Here is a 17,896-nt window from a genome sequence, read left to right as displayed (position 1 = left end):
GTCCGCACCACACAGTATTTTAAGTCACAGTTCTTTGAGTATTTCGTGTGTATGTGTGTGCGTGTGCCTTCAGTTACACTACAAGCTTCTTGGAGCTGAATCTAATGTCATACTTTCTTTTGAATCCTCCAGAAGGCCTAAAGTTAATGTTGGGAGAGTGCCAAATTCAACTAATGCTGGTTGGGTCTCTAAACTTAGTTTTGCTGTTATAGTCAAAGTCTGTAACCACCTCGTTTCGGTTGTGCCCCGAGATGTCTATCTGCCTGGGGTTTCTTTGTGTTTCTTTCACTGACACTGTTCGTCTTCTATCAGAATCAAGGGCTTGCTGGATAGCTATGCTAACGCAGCGCCCCGTGTCATATGAATAAACGGAATTTGACACGCCGCCCAGGGGGTTGGGACTGTGATCGGAAACTAGACCTGATAGCCCACGAACAGTTTAGAGATAGACATTTTAAAATACCACTTTAAAGCCTAATTACCCGCCAGTTACCCCGGCCTCCGGAGCTGCCGATGCTCACAGATGTTGGTTGACAAGGCAGCGAGGATCTGCGGTACAAAAGCCCAGTCGTTATGGTAACCGTGGGGCGCAAGCGCACATGCGCAGCGTTCTGACGAAAAACCTCAGCCTGGAGCTACAGAAGTGCTTCGCGACGGCGGCGATTTGCGGCAGCAGCATGGCTTACGGCCGCCCCTTGTGGAGCGCCGTTAAGAGCTGGATGCGAAGGCCGGTGCTGGTTGGTAGGGGCGCTTTGCTGGAGGCGTTCCAGCATGACCCAGTCGGTGGTCGTACAGGGTGAGTTGCGCGGGGTGGATGGGGACCTGCTTGCCACCGACTCCAGTGGCCATGTTTCCTGACTAATGTCCATTCTGTCCTTCCTCTCCTCTGGTGGCAGTTGGGCAGTGCGGAAACCAGATAGGCTGCTGTTTCTGGGACCTGGCGCTGAGGGAACATGCCGCCGTCAACCAGGTACCGCCTTCGCCTGGCACCGAAGTCTTGCAACAAATAAGTAGAAAACACTTTGAGCATTTTTTTATCCAATATAAGTTGTGTGGAATATTTTCAGAACATACTAGTTTTTAAACATACGTTGCTGTCAGACACACACTAAACTACAGAACCCTGCCAGAGACCTTAGCCTTAATATTTTTCCTAATTATCAGGTCTTGTCATTATTAGGATTCCTGTGAGAAAGTAGTGAGGTAGTATGTATTTGTAAAATAGACAAAAGGTGTGGTTATTGCGTTCCTTAATTTAACCAATCAGCTTTTAAAATGGTCACCAAGAATCTGGAAAACAGATGCACCTGTTCCACAATCCTACGGGGACTCCCATTTTCAGCACTCCCTGCCGAACATAATGTATACATCTCATGGCATTTACTCCTCTGGAAGGAGATTGAAGGAGTTGGTCTAAGCATTTTGTGATATTTGCTTTTTCTTGACTTAGCCACGTACTAGCCATTGTAGGATTATTAAAATTGGAAGGACTTCATTGGGGAAGAGACAAAACTTAAATGCTGTTTTTTTTTCTTTTTAGAAAGGAATTTATGATGAGGCAATAAGCAGCTTTTTTAGAAATGTGGATACCAGGTAAGAAGGGACTAAAGTCTGTCACAGCATGGTGATCCTTTTCATTTCAACAGATGGGGAGAGAATTCTTTAAATTACAGTAAAAATAGTCAGTAGTTGTGAATATGTCAGGCTTTTTTGTTTTTCTCATATTTATGTAAGCACATTCGTTCTTATTATATCATTAATATTCTCATGTTATCTTACAGTATTCTGTAAGATGTCCCTATAGTGTAACTTTTTTTGAACTTAACCTTGAAATAAAATTTCACTAAAAGAAAGCTGAAATTTTTCCCAAAGTATATCTTATTAATGCAGCTAATAATGGCAAACTTTTGAAAGAAAAATAATGTATATTGTTTACATTTCTTTGATACAATTTGTGATCAGTAATATTTGCTGTAAGTATAGAATGTGTTTAAATGGGGGTGGGACACAATTACAAGAAGGACTTTACCTAAAAACCACAATCAGTGTATGCTAATTTTTTGTACCCTCAATGAATCCCAAACAACAACAAAAAAAGTGTTTAAAAAGGAGAAAAACAGTTGTCAGATTGTTTTTGTTTATTTAATGAAGGGTATATGTTAAGTACTATTTATCTTTTACCTGAAAGAGTAATTTAAGTTGATATTCAGGGTATGTCCATAAGCTTTTAATGTTAAATTATTATGTTCACACATTTTTTTTAAATACTGGATAAAACCGTGGTGGCCTTGAATTGAAAAATATATACTTAATGTCAGGCTTTTTTTTTTTAGAGACAGAGTCTCACTTTATCACCCTTGGTAGAGTGCTGTGGCGTCACAGCTCGCAGCAACCGCCAATTCCTGGGCTTAGGAGCTTCTCTTGCCTCAGCCTCCCGAGCAGCTGGGACTACAGATGCCTAGCAGAATGGCTATTTTTTTTTGTTGCAGTTTGGCCGGGGCCAGGTTCAGACCCGCTACCCTCGGTGTATGGGACCAGTGTCCCTTAATGTCAGGCTTTAATCTAATTTATTAGAAATTCCAGTTCTCATTTGAATTAATTGGCTGAGTGTTTCACCTTTTCTTCTGGGAATGCTAATAAGTATCCACTTCTTGGTGAATTACAGAGTCTAGTGCCTAAGCTTGCAAACTCAGAAATGTTGGCACCTTGAGAATGGGTCTGGTGCTGTCCAGGACAGTTATATTAACCAAAGACCAGATTCTCATTTTCTGTCATATACATGTTATCTTTTGTAGGCAATCTACCTGTAAAGCTACATAATAATCAGAAGGTTGCTTGGTGACCATGGAATCAGACCAAGGGAAGTTAGGTTTATTACCTTAGTGACTGGTGTTATTTATCTTTATTATATGAAAATATCTGTCATATACACTAGATTCCCTCTTAATTTTGGCCCAGAATACCTTCATCTATAAATACTATTAGGCGGCTCAAATTTGCCTTGGTAATACTTCCTTGCTTCTCTTGCTAAGTTGCTTCCCTTGCTAAATTCCTACACCCACCTCTTCCTTTCTTAATAGCCAACCTTTTCATTGAGTGTTACATAGTTGAGACTTAGCCTAGGAGCTTTTCTTTCTTAATAAAGTGACTTAACTACACTCTCATCTACTGTGTTTTAGACTTTAATCTGAGAGCATTCTTATTTTCTTGATACGTTGGGGGGACGTAGGGTGACATCTCTTCTTTCTGCGTACTGTCAACACATGCACCTGTTCCACGGTTACCGCGAAAAGTCTTTTCCAAAAATGAGACCACCATCTTTGTATACACTTTATCAAACTAGTATACATTTTTAATAGCATGATAGGTATTTACGTATAGCAGCAGTTTGCAATCATTTTCTGTAAAAGACCAGATAGTAAATATTTAGGTTTTGTAAACCATAAAGTCTATTTCACAGCCACTTGACTCCACCCTTGTGGCATGAATACAGACATAGCTAGTATACAAATGAATGGATGTCTCTGTATTTGAACAAAATTTTTTTAGGACAACAGATGGCTAGATAGATTTGACTAGTTTACCAACCCCTGATCTATTATTCATGTATCATCTGTGTCCAGCTAGGATTTCTTTCATATATTAATTGTCTTTCTGAGAACTGTCTTTATTGATGTAGATACTGTGTTTGGTTGTTGATTTTAGTACTTTAATAATGTGAAATTCTAGGAGTAGCCTTAAATGCTCAGTGGTATATAATTGGTATTTCAGTTGATGTGTAACAGGAAACCTCATTAATAATGGCGTAAGCAATAAAGGTATCCATTTATCTTATAGACTAAGAAATTTGGAAATCAAATTTCTAGATTTGGAGAAATGCCTCAAAGACCTAGTTACTATGGTATTTTGCCATGTATAATATGCTCCCTTGTATAATGTGCACCCATAATTTTGGCCCAAACTTTCAGGAAGACACCCCTAAAGACTGTAGCCAGCTCTCAGCCAGGAGAGACACAGCTGAGATGGCTAACACTCCCGTGGTAAATGTGTAGATCATACTGTCTTTCTTTAACCACCTACTCTTGTGAAGGCTACCTCTTCTGTCTCTCCTGGGAGCCCTTACCTCCTCGCTACCTTAGCAGCTGCAGCTGAGCTGGTCACACACATGACTGGCTGGAAACTTCTGATGCTACTTGGCACATCGGCAGCCAGGAGGGTCCTTGGGGCCTGTGCAGGGCTCCCAGTCCCATCTGCGTGGCCAGGCCTTGGCCCTCGGCCCTTGCTCTACAAAGCTGCGACACACCTCATCACCCTGCTACTGCCCCCTCCCTTGATTGCAGTGCTCAGTGGAAATTGCTCTCACCCATCCCTACCAGATCCTCCCAGACTGGAACCCTGTTGTTCCAGAATCCCATGTGCCTGACAGGCCCAGTGCAGTGGCCCCAGGAGGCCTCCTGGGCTTCCCACTCCTGAGCCATACTACCCATGTATAATGTGCATCCTTATTTTTCCCTCAAAAGTTTGGGTACAAAAAAAGTGCATTATCCACATCAAAATATGATATATGTTGTTCTGTTCTCCTGTAGTGTATAGGCTTTTTGTTCTCGTGTTTATTACTTCATGACTAAAGTAGCAGTCTCTACTCCAGCAATCACATCCACATTCATTTTGAAGCAGGAAAAAGGAAGATGGTTGGCACCAACTACATCTGGTCCTTTTTATCAGAAAAGCTCTCCAGAATACTTCACCTTTATCTCTTTGGCTAGAACTGGATACTTGGCCAGCCCTAACTGTAAAGAAAGATAGGAAATAAGTACTGCCTAACAGGAGATAAGCAAAAAAGAAGGAATTCAGAAATAGCTGTTCTATGTACCTCACCTGGCCCACAAACATTCTTATATAAATGGAAGTTAATTTAGGTCTTATGACCTTGTCTCATTTTTTGTCTTTCAGAGTGGCTGGTGATGGTGGCAGTATTTCCAGGGGAAAAATATGTTCTTTAAAAGCACGAGTAAGATATATATGCTTAGATTCTTATATTACATGTGTTTTTAAAATAATTAAACTCTATAACTATCATGACAATAAAATTTTAATTTCTCAAATTCAAAACAATTTAACATAAATAGAACTATCAGACATGTGTCCACCTAAAACATTGGGGGAAATTTTTCATACTTAAGGTAAAAACACTGTATATTTAACATTTTAATTAATAAAAATATTTTCAAGGGAAATAGATGTCTAGGTAAATGGTAACAAAAGGAGCCATCTTAATTCTAAGGATCTAAATACATACTAATACATTATAATTTTTCATTTAAAAGTAATGGAAGATTTATTTACATGAGGGTTGCTACCAGTACAAAGCATAGATCCAGCCACATTATAGTGATTAAATACCATAACCATATACATTCTCCTTAACAAAATGCTTTAAGCCAGTAGCTCAGATTTAGAGTCTTATCTCATTCCAGCATTTCTTTCTCTATTGTGATTGTTTCTCTACAACAATCTACACTTTTAGAATTTTATCAATAATCTTTGGCTATAACAAGAAAAGTAGTATGAATGCTATGGAAGAAATTGAGGTGCTAAGGATCAGACCCGATATAGTGGCTAAAAAACTGGAAGCAGTAGTGTTGTGGCACTTGGGAAGTATCTCCTGATGTCTGTGATCTCTGATGTCCTTAAAAAACAAAATTTAGGGCAGAGACCATGTGCTTGTAAGCTATTAGAATACCTGATTAACACAGTATACTCCATAACATAGAGTTAGTATCCCAATCCAAAAATCTTAAGAGAAAGCATTTCCTAGATGACTCCCAATTTGAGCTCTTTCCTACCACCACCTCAGTGAGCAGAGTGGGAGGTAGAGGAAACAATAACTATTAAGAAATTATAGCCTTTGAGTTTTTGTCCAAGGAGGTACTTTTCCATTTTCTTCTTAGGAACTCTGGATTCTTTGGGTAAGAATCCAGGCTTTATAAGATAACTTGATATTTGAATCCTTCCACTATGTTCAGTTTCTTAGGTTAATAGGCAAATACTCAGAATTTTGTAAATCCTATACTACAATTAGGGAAAAGCCAGAAGCTATCATCAGGTGGCTCTGTCAAAGGAAATACAGTGTGTCCATAAAGTTTGTGTGCAATTAAAAATAGTTGTCTGTTTTAAATTACACATGAATTTTATGGACACTCTGTATAGGGGTCAAATCCTCATGCAGTTGTGGCCTTGGATGCCTAAGTGAGGAACCCACAATACTCTCCCAAAGTTCACCTGTTTTCCAAAGAAAAAACCAAGGGCCTAACGTGACTGAGGAAAGACTAGAACAGTTGTATATTATATCAGGGTTTTAATGCAAAGCGACTAGGACAGTGAGTGAGGTTTCTATCAAAACTCCTTAGGAGGTAGCCGAATGTCCCTTTGTATTCCACATATTGCTTATCTGGCCTTACCAGATAGTAAGTTAATTGAGGGTATGATTTACATACATTTAATCTTCCACAAGTCATTTCAATAAATCTGTTTTGGAATAAGGCCAGTGTAAGATAACTTGTTTTTTATAATCTTACACAATTTGTAGTGCTACAGTGTGCCCATACAGTGAAGTCCATCTTTAGTTATGTAATAAAGTCAGCATTTAAGGTAAAAATCACATATAGTATACAAACTTAATACAGTCCTGTGTATGCAAAGTATCTACATAATAATATGTATTATGTAACTGTATAAAGGTTTTACAAGTGTGTAAAGCAGTTTTATAGTATTTGTAATATACTGCTATATTTTTCTTGTATATCTTATAGTAAGTAGCATAGTTAATTACACATATAATTTTATTCACAGAATTTAAATTCCAGAATTAAAACTCCATTGTAGTCAGTATTCTGTAAGTTATAAATAATCAAACTTGACCATTATTCTGTGACTAGGCTAGCTGATTTTGAATCTCAGCTCTTCCACTTAACTAGCTGGGTAATCATAGCCAAGTTATTTAACTTTTCTAGGTCTCAGTTTCCTCATGTGTGAAATAGCACCTGTGTGTACAGTTGTAGGGATTAAATAGTTGGTTACATACAAAACATTTAGAACAGCAGCATATAGTAACTGATGAATATTATATAGCAGCAAAACTAAAACCTGTAAACCAAGCACTTCCTCTGTGACACTTAATTGAAAAGTTAACAAATCAAATTATAAGGTACTTGAATGTTATTTCAGATTTTTTTTCAGCTTTTTTTTTTATTTAACTCTATTTTACTTTTTCACTGTTCTTTCTCACTGCATATGAGAATATATGGAAAGTAAAGTACAAAGAAGTGGGAGGAAGCAGCATATCATCCTACTGCCAAGGGATAGCAACCCTAACACTACTTACATTCTGCTGTATTTCGTTCATCTTTTTTCCTGTTTTTTCTTTCCATAATTAATTTCATGTTTTATACTCTTACTTTATTTTCAGTAGAGTAGGTTTTCTCTAATGTCAGTAAAGTTTGTGATAGTGAATTAGATTGTGAATTACTAGGGAAAAGGGGCCATGTTGTCATTTTTGACATCTGTCCAGTGCCTCTGCTTTGCATGTAATAGAAGTTTACTCATTTGAATTGGACAGTTTTTTGCTTTGATTCATGAAGAACAGCATGATTGTTCCTAGTGAGCAGACAGGTTAATGCACCCTACATATATGGAGAATCTTTTCTGGTTAAGGTAACCTTCTAGACTTCTGAGACTTTGTTGGAAATTCAGTTGTGGAGTTTGTTTCCTTTTCTTTCCCCACTTGGCATTTTGGAGTAGGATAAAAGTTTAGAATCTATCTTTTAATTGGATTCCATCTTTCAAGCAGGGGAAAATTGGAAATTGTTACTAATTCTTACAACAGAATCTATGTAAATATTTTTATTAAGTTTATACAAAGAACAAGGAGTAACTTTTAGCTCATAAACTTATTTACAGAGTGAATAAAGGAAAATATAGTAATTAAGTTTTATTTCTTTTTCTCAGGCTGTCTTGATTGATATGGAAGAAGGGGTAGTGAATGAAATTCTGCAAGGACCATTGAGAGATGTATTTGATAGCAAGCAGCTCATTACTGATATTTCTGGCTCAGGAAATAACTGGTGAGAATATGCTGCATGTAAAAATTGGAAGATTGTCTGAAAAAAATGAGTGGTCTATATTCTGGTAGGTCCTGCTGATATGAAAGCAGGATATAATTTGCCTCAGAAGCTAGGGCTTTCAGGCCATCTTAACCTTAATAAATGGTGGTGTCTCACAATACTTAGAAGCCACCTGTATTTACCCTTACTCCTACTTTTATTTTTTTTTTTTTTTAAGAAAAAGATAAATCGGGCAGCACTTGTGGCTCAGTGAGTAGGGCGCAGGCCCCATATACCGAGGGTGGTGGGTTCAAACCCGGCCCTGGGCAAACTGCAACAAGAAAAAGATAAATCATGAAAAATGAATTTGTGGAATTTCTGTTTGTAAATTGATTTTTGCATAATACTAAATAGTAACAAAAGTTTTAAATATCGTTAGAAACTATTCTCTTACCTATATTATTTGACTCTTTCAAGTTCTCCAATTGGTCAGATACAATAAAATTAACACAGAGATGCAAGCCACACTAGTGTCCTGGTATTCAAGCTGTTTTTTTTTTGTTTTTTTTTTTGTTTTTTTGTGGTTTTTGGCCGGGGCTGGGTTTGAACCCGCCACCTCCGGCATATGGGACCGGCGCCCTACTCCTTGAGCCATAGGCGCCGCCCTATTCAAGCTGTTTTTACTGTTTTTAAAAAATTTAGTAGCTCCTTATTATTCACAAGACTCATGTTAATCATTTTAACTGTTGTATATGCCACCAGTCCCTCAAGCACATGATGTGGAGTGATTTATAATTTTTCCAAAGTGTGAATTTGAATCTCGTGTTCTGGGAGACTCACTTGAAGAAAACCAGTCACTTAATAAGGGAGCCCACCTAACTGGCTTTTCTCTAATTGTTGTATAACTTATGTAACTTATGAATTACACCATAGTACATGTCAAAGGAAAATCATTTTCTTTCAGTTTAGTGATACTGGCAAATTTGAGCAACCAAAAAGACTTGCAGAGCCTCATGAATACCAGTTTCCCACTATATGCCATTTAATCTAATAACATTTAACCTTTGTTTTTCTCTTTTTAAACCAGAGTAGGTTAGTATAATTTTTTTTTTAATTTTCATGTTTTTCTAGTTAACCACATTTTGCTCTTTTTAAATATGTAAAATCCACTGCAGTTGAGAGTTTACTTTAAATAGAGACAAAAAAAAAAAACCTATGTAACTGAAATCTTGTTTCATTGTAATTTTACCTTGAGAGATTGAGAAGTTAAATTTAGATATAGTTTGAATTCCATTGCTCAAGAGCTATCTTACCAGGATATTTGAGGATTATAAATATAGAATATTAAATTTACTATCTAGTATCTTCAGGATAAGAAATAAGAAACAAGAATGGATTTAACTGGTGCGATAAAAATACTTTTTCACATTTTTCTATAATCTTTTAATAAAGAGAAATAATAAATACCAGATGAGATATAATAAAATCAAAAAATAATAAATGCAAAGGCTTTTTTAATGTCTATTTTTAATTCCAGGGCTGTAGGTCACAAAGTTTTTGGCTGTCTTTACCAAGAACAGATTTTAGAGAAACTCAGAAAGTCAGCAGAACATTGTGATTGCTTGCAGTGTTTCTTTGTAATACACTCCATGGGAGGAGGTAAAGTTACTCATTTGTGCATAACAGTGGTAAAGTATAAGTGGGAATTCACTTTGCAAAAATAAGTTTTGTTTTTAACCTATGCTTGATGAAGATATAACTATTCATTGTGTATGTTTTTGAATGTATGTACATAATAGTTTTTTATCTTAAAATGTTATGAAATTATGTCACTATAATTTTTCTTAATTTAAGACATCTTGAGAGTGATGTTGGAAATTTTACAACATTTTTAGCTACATTTTAAGATGTATGAGCTTCTGAGGAATGCTTGCTTTCTCTTCAGAGTCTGTTTGTTCAGTCCTATTTCCTAACTGTCCTAACTGGAGCTAAGCATTTCTTGCCTGCTCATGTGTGCTTACCAAAGGATATCAGTAGCCTTTCTTTAACCACCTTCGAACTTTTCTTATCTCCACTAAGAGAAAAAAAGTGAAAAAAAAAAAAAAAAAAAAAAGCTCTTTTTCTCATTTTCTTTAAATCATTTCTTGCCTGAGCTCAAAAGTTTGAGACCAACCTGAGCAAGAGCAAGACCCTGACTTTTAAAACCAGCCAGGTGTTGTGGCAGGCTACTTGGGAGGCTGAGGCAAGAATTTGTGGTTGCTGTGAGCGATGATGCCACAGTACTCTAGTGAAGGCCAAAAGTGAGACTGTCTCAAAGAAAAAAAAAAATTGTATATATATTGTACCAAACCTGCCTGTCAAGTTAGGCTTTTTAAAGTTGCTTAATATCAAGTGTTGAATACTGTCTTGGTTGAATTTTTCACTGTTCAATCAGTTCTTATAGCATCATATAGCTATAACTTAAACATGAAAAGGCGTGAAATGTACAAAGCCCTCCCAAATTCATTATCAGAGCCAGACATGGAATTCAGGACTTTAGGCCTCACTGCCCATGTTGCCTTCATTTTCTTAACTGAAGTTAGATTTGGTAATACATAACCACAGAAATAAGTTGAAAATTATTTCTACAAATAAAATACAAAATTCCAAGTTCATCACAATTATATTCTGAGCCATTTTTGCTTTTTTTTTTTTTTTTTTAATTTGTCTTTAGGAACAGGATCTGGCCTTGGCACATTTGTTTTAAAGGTACTTGAAGATGAATTCCCAGAAGTATACAGATTTGCAACTTCAGTTTATCCTTCCAATGAGGATGATGTCATAACCTCACCTTATAATAGCATCTTGGCAATGAAGGAACTTAATGAGCATGCAGACTGTGTGTTGCCCATTGACAATCAAGTAAGAAATGACGCGGACAAATTTTATGTTAGAGCAGCTTAGTGGCTGGGGTAGTTGCCAAAAGTTTTAACAGGATAAAGTTTATTAACGATTTACACAGCAACTCAGGCTCACTTCTATTGACTGCAGGTTCTGTGGAAAGCCCAGTTTGGGGTTTTTAGGCAACTTTGAGTGTATCAACTGTTTCTTGGAAATCTCCCAAAGTCATAATTAACTCTATTCTCAAAATACCTGCAAGATCTTAATGCACCCCATTCCCAAAATAGCCCAGGTCAGCTGACCCAAGCCAATCCAAAATAGCCTAACTATATCCATCATCCGCCCTGTTCTTGTAGCTAACTATCTGACATTTTATATATATTCAATCCTGTGTTGTGCTTTTGTGTTTTGATGACACATTGTCTTCACTATTGAGCTTTCTTATCTAAGGGAAAAAATAAGTTTAAATTGCTTTTCTTTCTCTTTCTTTCCTAGTAAAATATCATCTGTGTCCACTCTCCTTAATAGCTTCTCTCCCAATATTTTTTCCTCAAAAGTCTTTATTTGACATCATTAGCAAAATTGACTTGGTGGTGAATTCTGGGAAGTTGGATACAACTGTGAAGCCAAAGAGTCTGGTTACTTCAAGTATTGGGGCTTTTAAAAAGCAGCACAAGAAGCCCTTTGATGCGATGAACAACATTGTGGCAAATTTGCTACTCAACCTAACAAGGTAATTCTATCTGGTAATCAAATTACTGTCCTTTTAACAATGTTTCGAATTGTTTGTAGTAACATTTTTTAGTTATTCTAAGTTGTAAGAGCTTAGCTTTTGTTTGATACTCCATCTAGAGTGGTAAAGCAGAACTTGAATTTATATGACTCCAAAGTAGCATTTCCTAAGTACATTCCATGGTGTATCTGATACACCGTGATTCCAAGGTGTCATATGATATAAAAGGTTTTGTGGTGACCTTACTTATATAACACTTGGTTAGATAAAATTAAACATATATTTTTGGTGTAGAATGTCTTGATCTTTCAAACCAGCTGATACATAGTTCCTGTTTAACTGGTCCAAAAGATTTCCATGAGTTTGGTGTCAGAGATTGCTTTGGTATTACAGATTATAGAGCAAACCTTTAAGGAATTCAGTAAAGTTTCCAGAATAATTATTGACCTATATGTTTTTAACTCAAATATAAACTCTGTTTTAAATGAGATATTTAATATGTGTAGTAGCCAACTATAATAGTATGTTAGTCACACTTTAGTTAATACAGAAGGAAGAATTACTGTAGATGTAACATGTTATATTTTAATTGTCTTCATAATACAGAAAACACATGTTCTGCATTGAAAGTACAGGGTACAAAAGGATTTGAGAAATTGCCTGCTGAATAAATCTAGCTGCTTTCAAAGTATGTAATGTTAAAATTAAATTTTTTTCGTTGTTTTAATATTAATTTTTAGCTCTGCAAGATTTGAAGGGTCCCTTAATATGGACCTTAATGAAATCAGCATGAATTTAGTTCCTTTTCCTCAACTTCATTATCTTGTGTCAAGCCTGACACCTCTGTATACATTGGCAGATGTTAACATTCCTCCTCGAAGGTAGGATGTAAGTTTATTTCATTTTTTTTTAGAACTTTAAAAAATTACTTTAAATTACTTTAAAATTACTTTAAAAAAAATGTTAAGAGAAAAATGTTTGCAGTAATGCCATTTATTTCTCTGTGTCCTTTTATTTGTGAGAATTAATAAAATACAGTTGATGGTCATTCTTCCATTAGATGCATACTTCTTTATTTAGAAGTAATTGTTTTAAAATGTCAGTATTGAACTATTTGAAATTTAATCTGATGATGAAACCTGTAGACTTGTGAAAATTAATAAAAATTTAATATTTACTAAAAGAGATTAAATATTTTGCATTCTGACAAGTTTGAATCTTCAGTAACTATCAAGTGACAGAACCTTGCCCAGATGACTTAAACTTTTCATCTTAGTTTTTCTCATCTTTGAAAAATGAAAGAGTACCTACCTCATGTCCTTATTAAAGGCAGATTAAATAAGAGTATGTTTTAAAGTTCTTATAGCTCAGCACCTTAGAAGACTTTCAGATGTAAATCTACATGGTAGCTATCACATATAATTTTTAGAAAACTTTGGTTTTTTGACTGTGCGTCATTTTTGAGCATAATGGCTACCTCAATTTGACAAAAATGTGGTTTTGAAAAGCACTCTTAGCATATAGAGTTAGAATGAGCTTGGAAAGTTCTCACTGCATTCATAGTTGCCTGAGGGAAAAGGTCCTAACAAATTTTGTAAAGTGAGAGTAAGTGAATGAATGAGAAAGTGAAAACTAAATTAAAGATTCCTTTGTATAAAGTTTTGGCAAGGTAACAATTCTATACTTTAGGAATGTCACAAATGATACTGATAGTGTTCCATTTCAGCCAGTAGCAAATGACCACTTATGCCAACTAATAGGTGGGACTCCTAATCTGCATGGGACATAACAAAATAAGCAGAATGCAGTGTATGGACCATGATGATCATTAAATGTCCACTGGTATCAACCCAGCATATTAAAATTTGGTTAATTTCCTTTGTGAGCACACAGAATGTAAATTGGTGCTTAGCTGTTTATTGTACAATCATGATGATTTACACTTCTTTGTATTTCAAATTCTTAAAAAATAAAGAGATGAAATTTCTAATTAAGTTCACCATAATGAAAAAAAAAGTCCTGACTTGGTCCTTCAACCTGAATGTTTCAAAGTCTGTTAAACATCTTGTTGGTACATTTTGATAAAAATAATGGCTGTCAACTTTTTTTTTTTTTTTTTTTTTTTTTTGGTAAAGGCTTGTTTTTAAATTAAAATGTGTTCACAGGAATCTGTAGGGAACTTTAAAAATTTTATTCTCAAGGAATTTGTCACACTCAACATCTGTCACAGTGTTCTTAATGGTCTTTATAGGGTGGAGGTGCTGTTTGCTTCTGCCCTACTTGTAGATATTCTAAAGGCTGCCATCGTTGCATATGGACCCAGTCATTTATCCTTGTGTAAATAATAAATTGGGTTTTTGTTTTTTGAGATTCAGTCTTGCTCTGTTGCTCAGGCTAGAGTGCTCTGGCCTCAGCCTAGCTCACAGCAAACCCTCAAACTCCTGGGCTCAAGAAGTCCTCCTGCCTCAGCCTACCAAGTAGCTGGGACTATAGACATGGCCACCATACTTGGCTAATTTTTCTATTTTTAGTAGAGATGGGGTCTTACTTTGCTCAGTCTGGTCTCAAAGTCCTAACCTGAAGGGATCCTCCCACCTTAGCCTCCCAGAGCTCCAAGATTACAATAGCCACTGCATCTGTCCAATAAATTATTTTAAAATGGTAATATTAAAAGCAAAAGGCATAGTTTTAAAATCCTCTTCAATTTTTTGTTGTTGTTGTTGTTTTGAGACAGTCTCACTTTGTCACCCTCAGTAGAGTGCCATGACATCATATTTCATAGCAATCTCAAACTTCTAGGCTCAAGTGATCCTCCTTCCTCAGCCTCCTGAGTAGCTGGGACTACAGGCACCTGCCACAATGCCCAGCTAATTTTAGAGACAAGGTCTCTCTTGCTCAGACTGGTCTCAAACTCCTGAGCTCAGGCAATCCACCTGCCTGGGCCTCCCAAAGTGCCAGGATTACAGGCGTGAACCACTGTGCCCAGCCTCCTCTTCAGTTTCTTATCAGTACTTTCCAAACAAGTGAGAATGGTTTTGGTTGTGGATTTTGTTAACAAAGTCCATTTTTGCCAAAAGAAAATAATAAGCACATATGAATAAAAGTATCCTAGTACTATAAATAGTTTCTTACTAGTTTTTATATTTTTACGAGACAAGAAAAGAATTCAGGATGACTTTACCTGCTTGTCATAGAGTGATTCTTAATCTTTTCTGGATTTCCATCACTATTGAAATATCTATACTTTTAACTCCACAAAATGCCAAAAACCACAAGCACACCAGAAGTTTGAACAAAATCAGAAGATTCATGAATCCTCCAAAACTCACCTGTCACTTAGGAAGTACTCTCTTTTCTTCTGTAGCATCCTTTGATAGTTTCCTCCTAATTGTTCTTAACTAATTTATGATATATTTTACAGAGACAAAGCAATTACCCTAATGTTACAGGTTTTTATTTAGTTTTGATAGTTTGGATACTAAAAGTAGATAAGCATACTGAATTACATAATAATGATAGCCATTTCAGAAATCAATACTACATAGAGCTCACCAGTGCTGAGGTCAACATTTTGTACCTACCTAAAATTATCCAGTCTACTGAAGAAGCTTTTCGCCCTCCCACAAAAAAATAGGTATTGCATAACTACTCCTATTTTATCATCAGGATGCTTTGAGTATATGATAGCTGGCTATTTAATAAACTGTATTTAGAATATGTAATGTATTCTAATATTAGTATAATATTTGGTATAAAGTTCATTTACCTGTAGATAACTGTCTTTTCATTTTATAGTTATATGTAGAAGGAAGAAGTAATATTTTATATAAACAATATTTCTTTCATTGTTCTAGATTGGATCAGATGTTTTCAGATGCCTTTAGTAAAGATTACCAGCTAATTCGGGCAGACCCCAAACATAATCTTTACCTCGCCTGTGCCCTCATGGTTAGAGGAAATGTACAGATTTCAGATCTTCGCAGAAATATTGAACGGTTGGTTTATATTTTTCAGGATAATTTACATGTAGTGCTTAAAACAGTGTAGCATAGTAGTTAAGACTGCCTCTTTTCAAATTCTAGCAATGCCACTTACTAAAGTGTGACCCTGAGCAAGCCAGATAGCCTCTTTGTTCCTAGTTTTCTTCAAGTGTAGAATAATAGTAATAATAATACAAAACTGTTATTTATGAGTTCTAAGTGATTTATTTTATGAAAGTATTAGCTGTTTGTTTTCAATTACTATCAGGGCCACTACTAAGTGATTTATTTTATGAAATTATAGCTGAGTTTGTTTTCAATTACTATCAGGGCCACGACTACTGCAGTGCTTTTAAGTTTGTTTTACAGCTTAGCAACAGTCTTGTTTTTAGGAAAACTACTCTATTGAAATACATACAAAGTAAAAAAAATTATAATACCAGGCAGTGCCAATGGCTCAATGGGTAGGGCACCAGCCCCATATACCGAGGGTGACGGGTTCGAACCCGGCCCTGGCCAAACTGCAACAAAAAAATAGGCAGGCGTTGTGGTGGGCGCCTGTAGTCCCAGCTATTCAGGAGTCTGAGGCATGAGAATCGCCTAAGCCCAGGAGTTGGAGGTTGCTGTGAGCTATGACGTCACGGCACTCTACCAAGGGTGATAAAGTGAGACTGTCTCTATATTAAAAAAAAAAAATTATAATACCTTCCTTTCTCTTTATCCCCTAATTTCTAATCTCAAGGAATGTGTTTCTAGCTTTAAGAATCACCATCACAGCCAATTTAATGTCCCCCTATCAAACATCCCTTAGTTCACCATGTTATTGCTAATAGTAAAAAATAGTTAACTTAGTTTATAAACTAAGCAGTTAGATTGATACCATCAGTAATGTCCTTAGTTCTTTGTGGGTTTTTTTAAATCTCAGATTGAAACCCTCTCTACGGTTTGTCTCCTGGAATCAAGAAGGCTGGAAGACCAGCCTGTGTTCAATACCTCCTGTGGGTCATTCTCATTCATTATTGGCTTTAGCGAATAACACCTGTGTGAAGCCTACCTTCATGGAACTGAAAGGAAGGTTCATGAGGCTCTATAAGAAAAAGGTAATTATCCACCTCCATAACTGCATGTGTTTATTTTGGCTATTTAAGGTGTACTCTTAAGGATTACACTATTAGAAATCGGGTGATCTTGTTTCCTATATTTATTGTACTGATTGTAAGTGAAGGGGAGAAGCGTCCTCAATACTGTTACCACTCTACATGAGAAATGTCATGACTTTGTAAGATTTAGGCAAAATGGTCCATTTGACACAAGTTATCTTTTCCTTTAAAAGCTGAGTGAACTATAGTTTTAATAGTGCATATTTATCTTATAGGATAATTGTATATATCAAAGTTCCTGCAGTGGTAAACATTACCCAGTTTTGTTAATTGACAGGCTCACCTTCATCACTACCTACAAGTTGAAGGGATGGAAGAAAGCTGTTTCACAGAAGCTGTGTCTTCCTTGTCAGCACTCATACAGGAATATAACCAACTGGAAGCCACAGAAAGCATACCTGTGCCGGATCTACCTAGATTAAGCATAGCTATGTAAAAAAGAAACCAAAAAACTTCTTCATAATTTCGCCTTGTTTTTTGTCACCATTGTGTTTCAGCATTTTTGCAATTCAGAAAGTCTAATTTGTTTCATATCAGGAAGTTTTTTGCATAAAATACTTTATTGATGATACCAGTGTACAAAATTAGTGAAGTCCTAGTACCTTTATGTCAAGCATTTATCTCTGAAAAGTCCCCTTTTCTAAAGTGAGAGAACAGAGTTCTTCAATATTTTGCTTTATTTACAGCCTAATATTTAGGCATATATACACTAATAATCATGTTTGCAATAAAAACCTTATACAGATATATTTTTATATTTATGTACAATTTATATTTTGATATTCTGTTTAAATTGTCCAATTTGTTTTAAAGTAGGTACTGGGAGTAGGAGAACACCATATAAATGTTTCCATGTCATATCCACTAACTTTTCAAGGATAGGTTTTTATTACAGCTGTTAAAGATGTTTTGTTTCTTCTTTGGATTAGCAACTTATTTGCACTCAAAAGAGTCACAGTTAAAACACTTCACATGTATTTATGTTAAATTATTTTTTAAATAATTGCTTTTCAAAACCATTTGTAATAAAGGCCCATATTT

The 17,896-nt window shown here is 35.9% G+C and overlaps 2 protein-coding genes across 10 annotated transcripts in view; one reads left to right on the top strand and one right to left on the bottom strand.

The window, feature by feature from the left end:
* FAM229B (family with sequence similarity 229 member B) overlaps positions 1-692 on the bottom strand; it is a 12,355-nt gene extending 11,663 nt beyond the window's left edge. For 2 of the 7 annotated variants that reach the window (XM_053591384.1, XM_053591386.1), the window contains exon 1: positions 494-581. The gene's annotated coding sequence lies outside the window, so the exon portion shown is untranslated. Of the gene's footprint in view, positions 1-482 lie in introns of all 7 variants that reach the window. The other 5 variants (XM_053591382.1, XM_053591385.1, XM_053591381.1 and 2 more) reach the window with 4 other exon arrangements.
* TUBE1 (tubulin epsilon 1) lies at positions 658-17,896 on the top strand. 3 transcript variants are annotated; one of them, XM_053591377.1, is made up of 12 exons: positions 664-796; positions 897-970; positions 1,541-1,593; positions 4,954-5,011; positions 8,008-8,123; positions 9,640-9,761; positions 10,816-11,003; positions 11,540-11,715; positions 12,456-12,596; positions 15,570-15,710; positions 16,621-16,795; positions 17,133-17,896. In XM_053591377.1, the coding sequence occupies exons 1-12, from the start codon at positions 772-774 to the stop codon at positions 17,289-17,291; spliced, it is 1,428 nt and encodes a 475-aa protein (XP_053447352.1). In that variant the 5' UTR covers positions 664-771; the 3' UTR covers positions 17,292-17,896. The 3 variants fall into 3 exon arrangements, with proteins under 3 accessions (XP_053447353.1, XP_053447352.1, XP_053447354.1); XM_053591378.1 differs by lacking the exon at positions 1,541-1,593 and having other exon boundaries at positions 658-796; XM_053591379.1 differs by lacking the exons at positions 664-796; positions 4,954-5,011 and having other exon boundaries at positions 896-970.

The sequence above is a fragment of the Nycticebus coucang genome, chromosome 5 (genome assembly GCF_027406575.1).
Source record: "Nycticebus coucang isolate mNycCou1 chromosome 5, mNycCou1.pri, whole genome shotgun sequence".
In the NCBI taxonomy this organism is placed as follows: Eukaryota; Metazoa; Chordata; class Mammalia; order Primates; family Lorisidae; genus Nycticebus; species Nycticebus coucang.
Note: the sequence above shows the minus strand (reverse complement) of the source record. Positions and strands in the feature narration are given on the sequence as shown.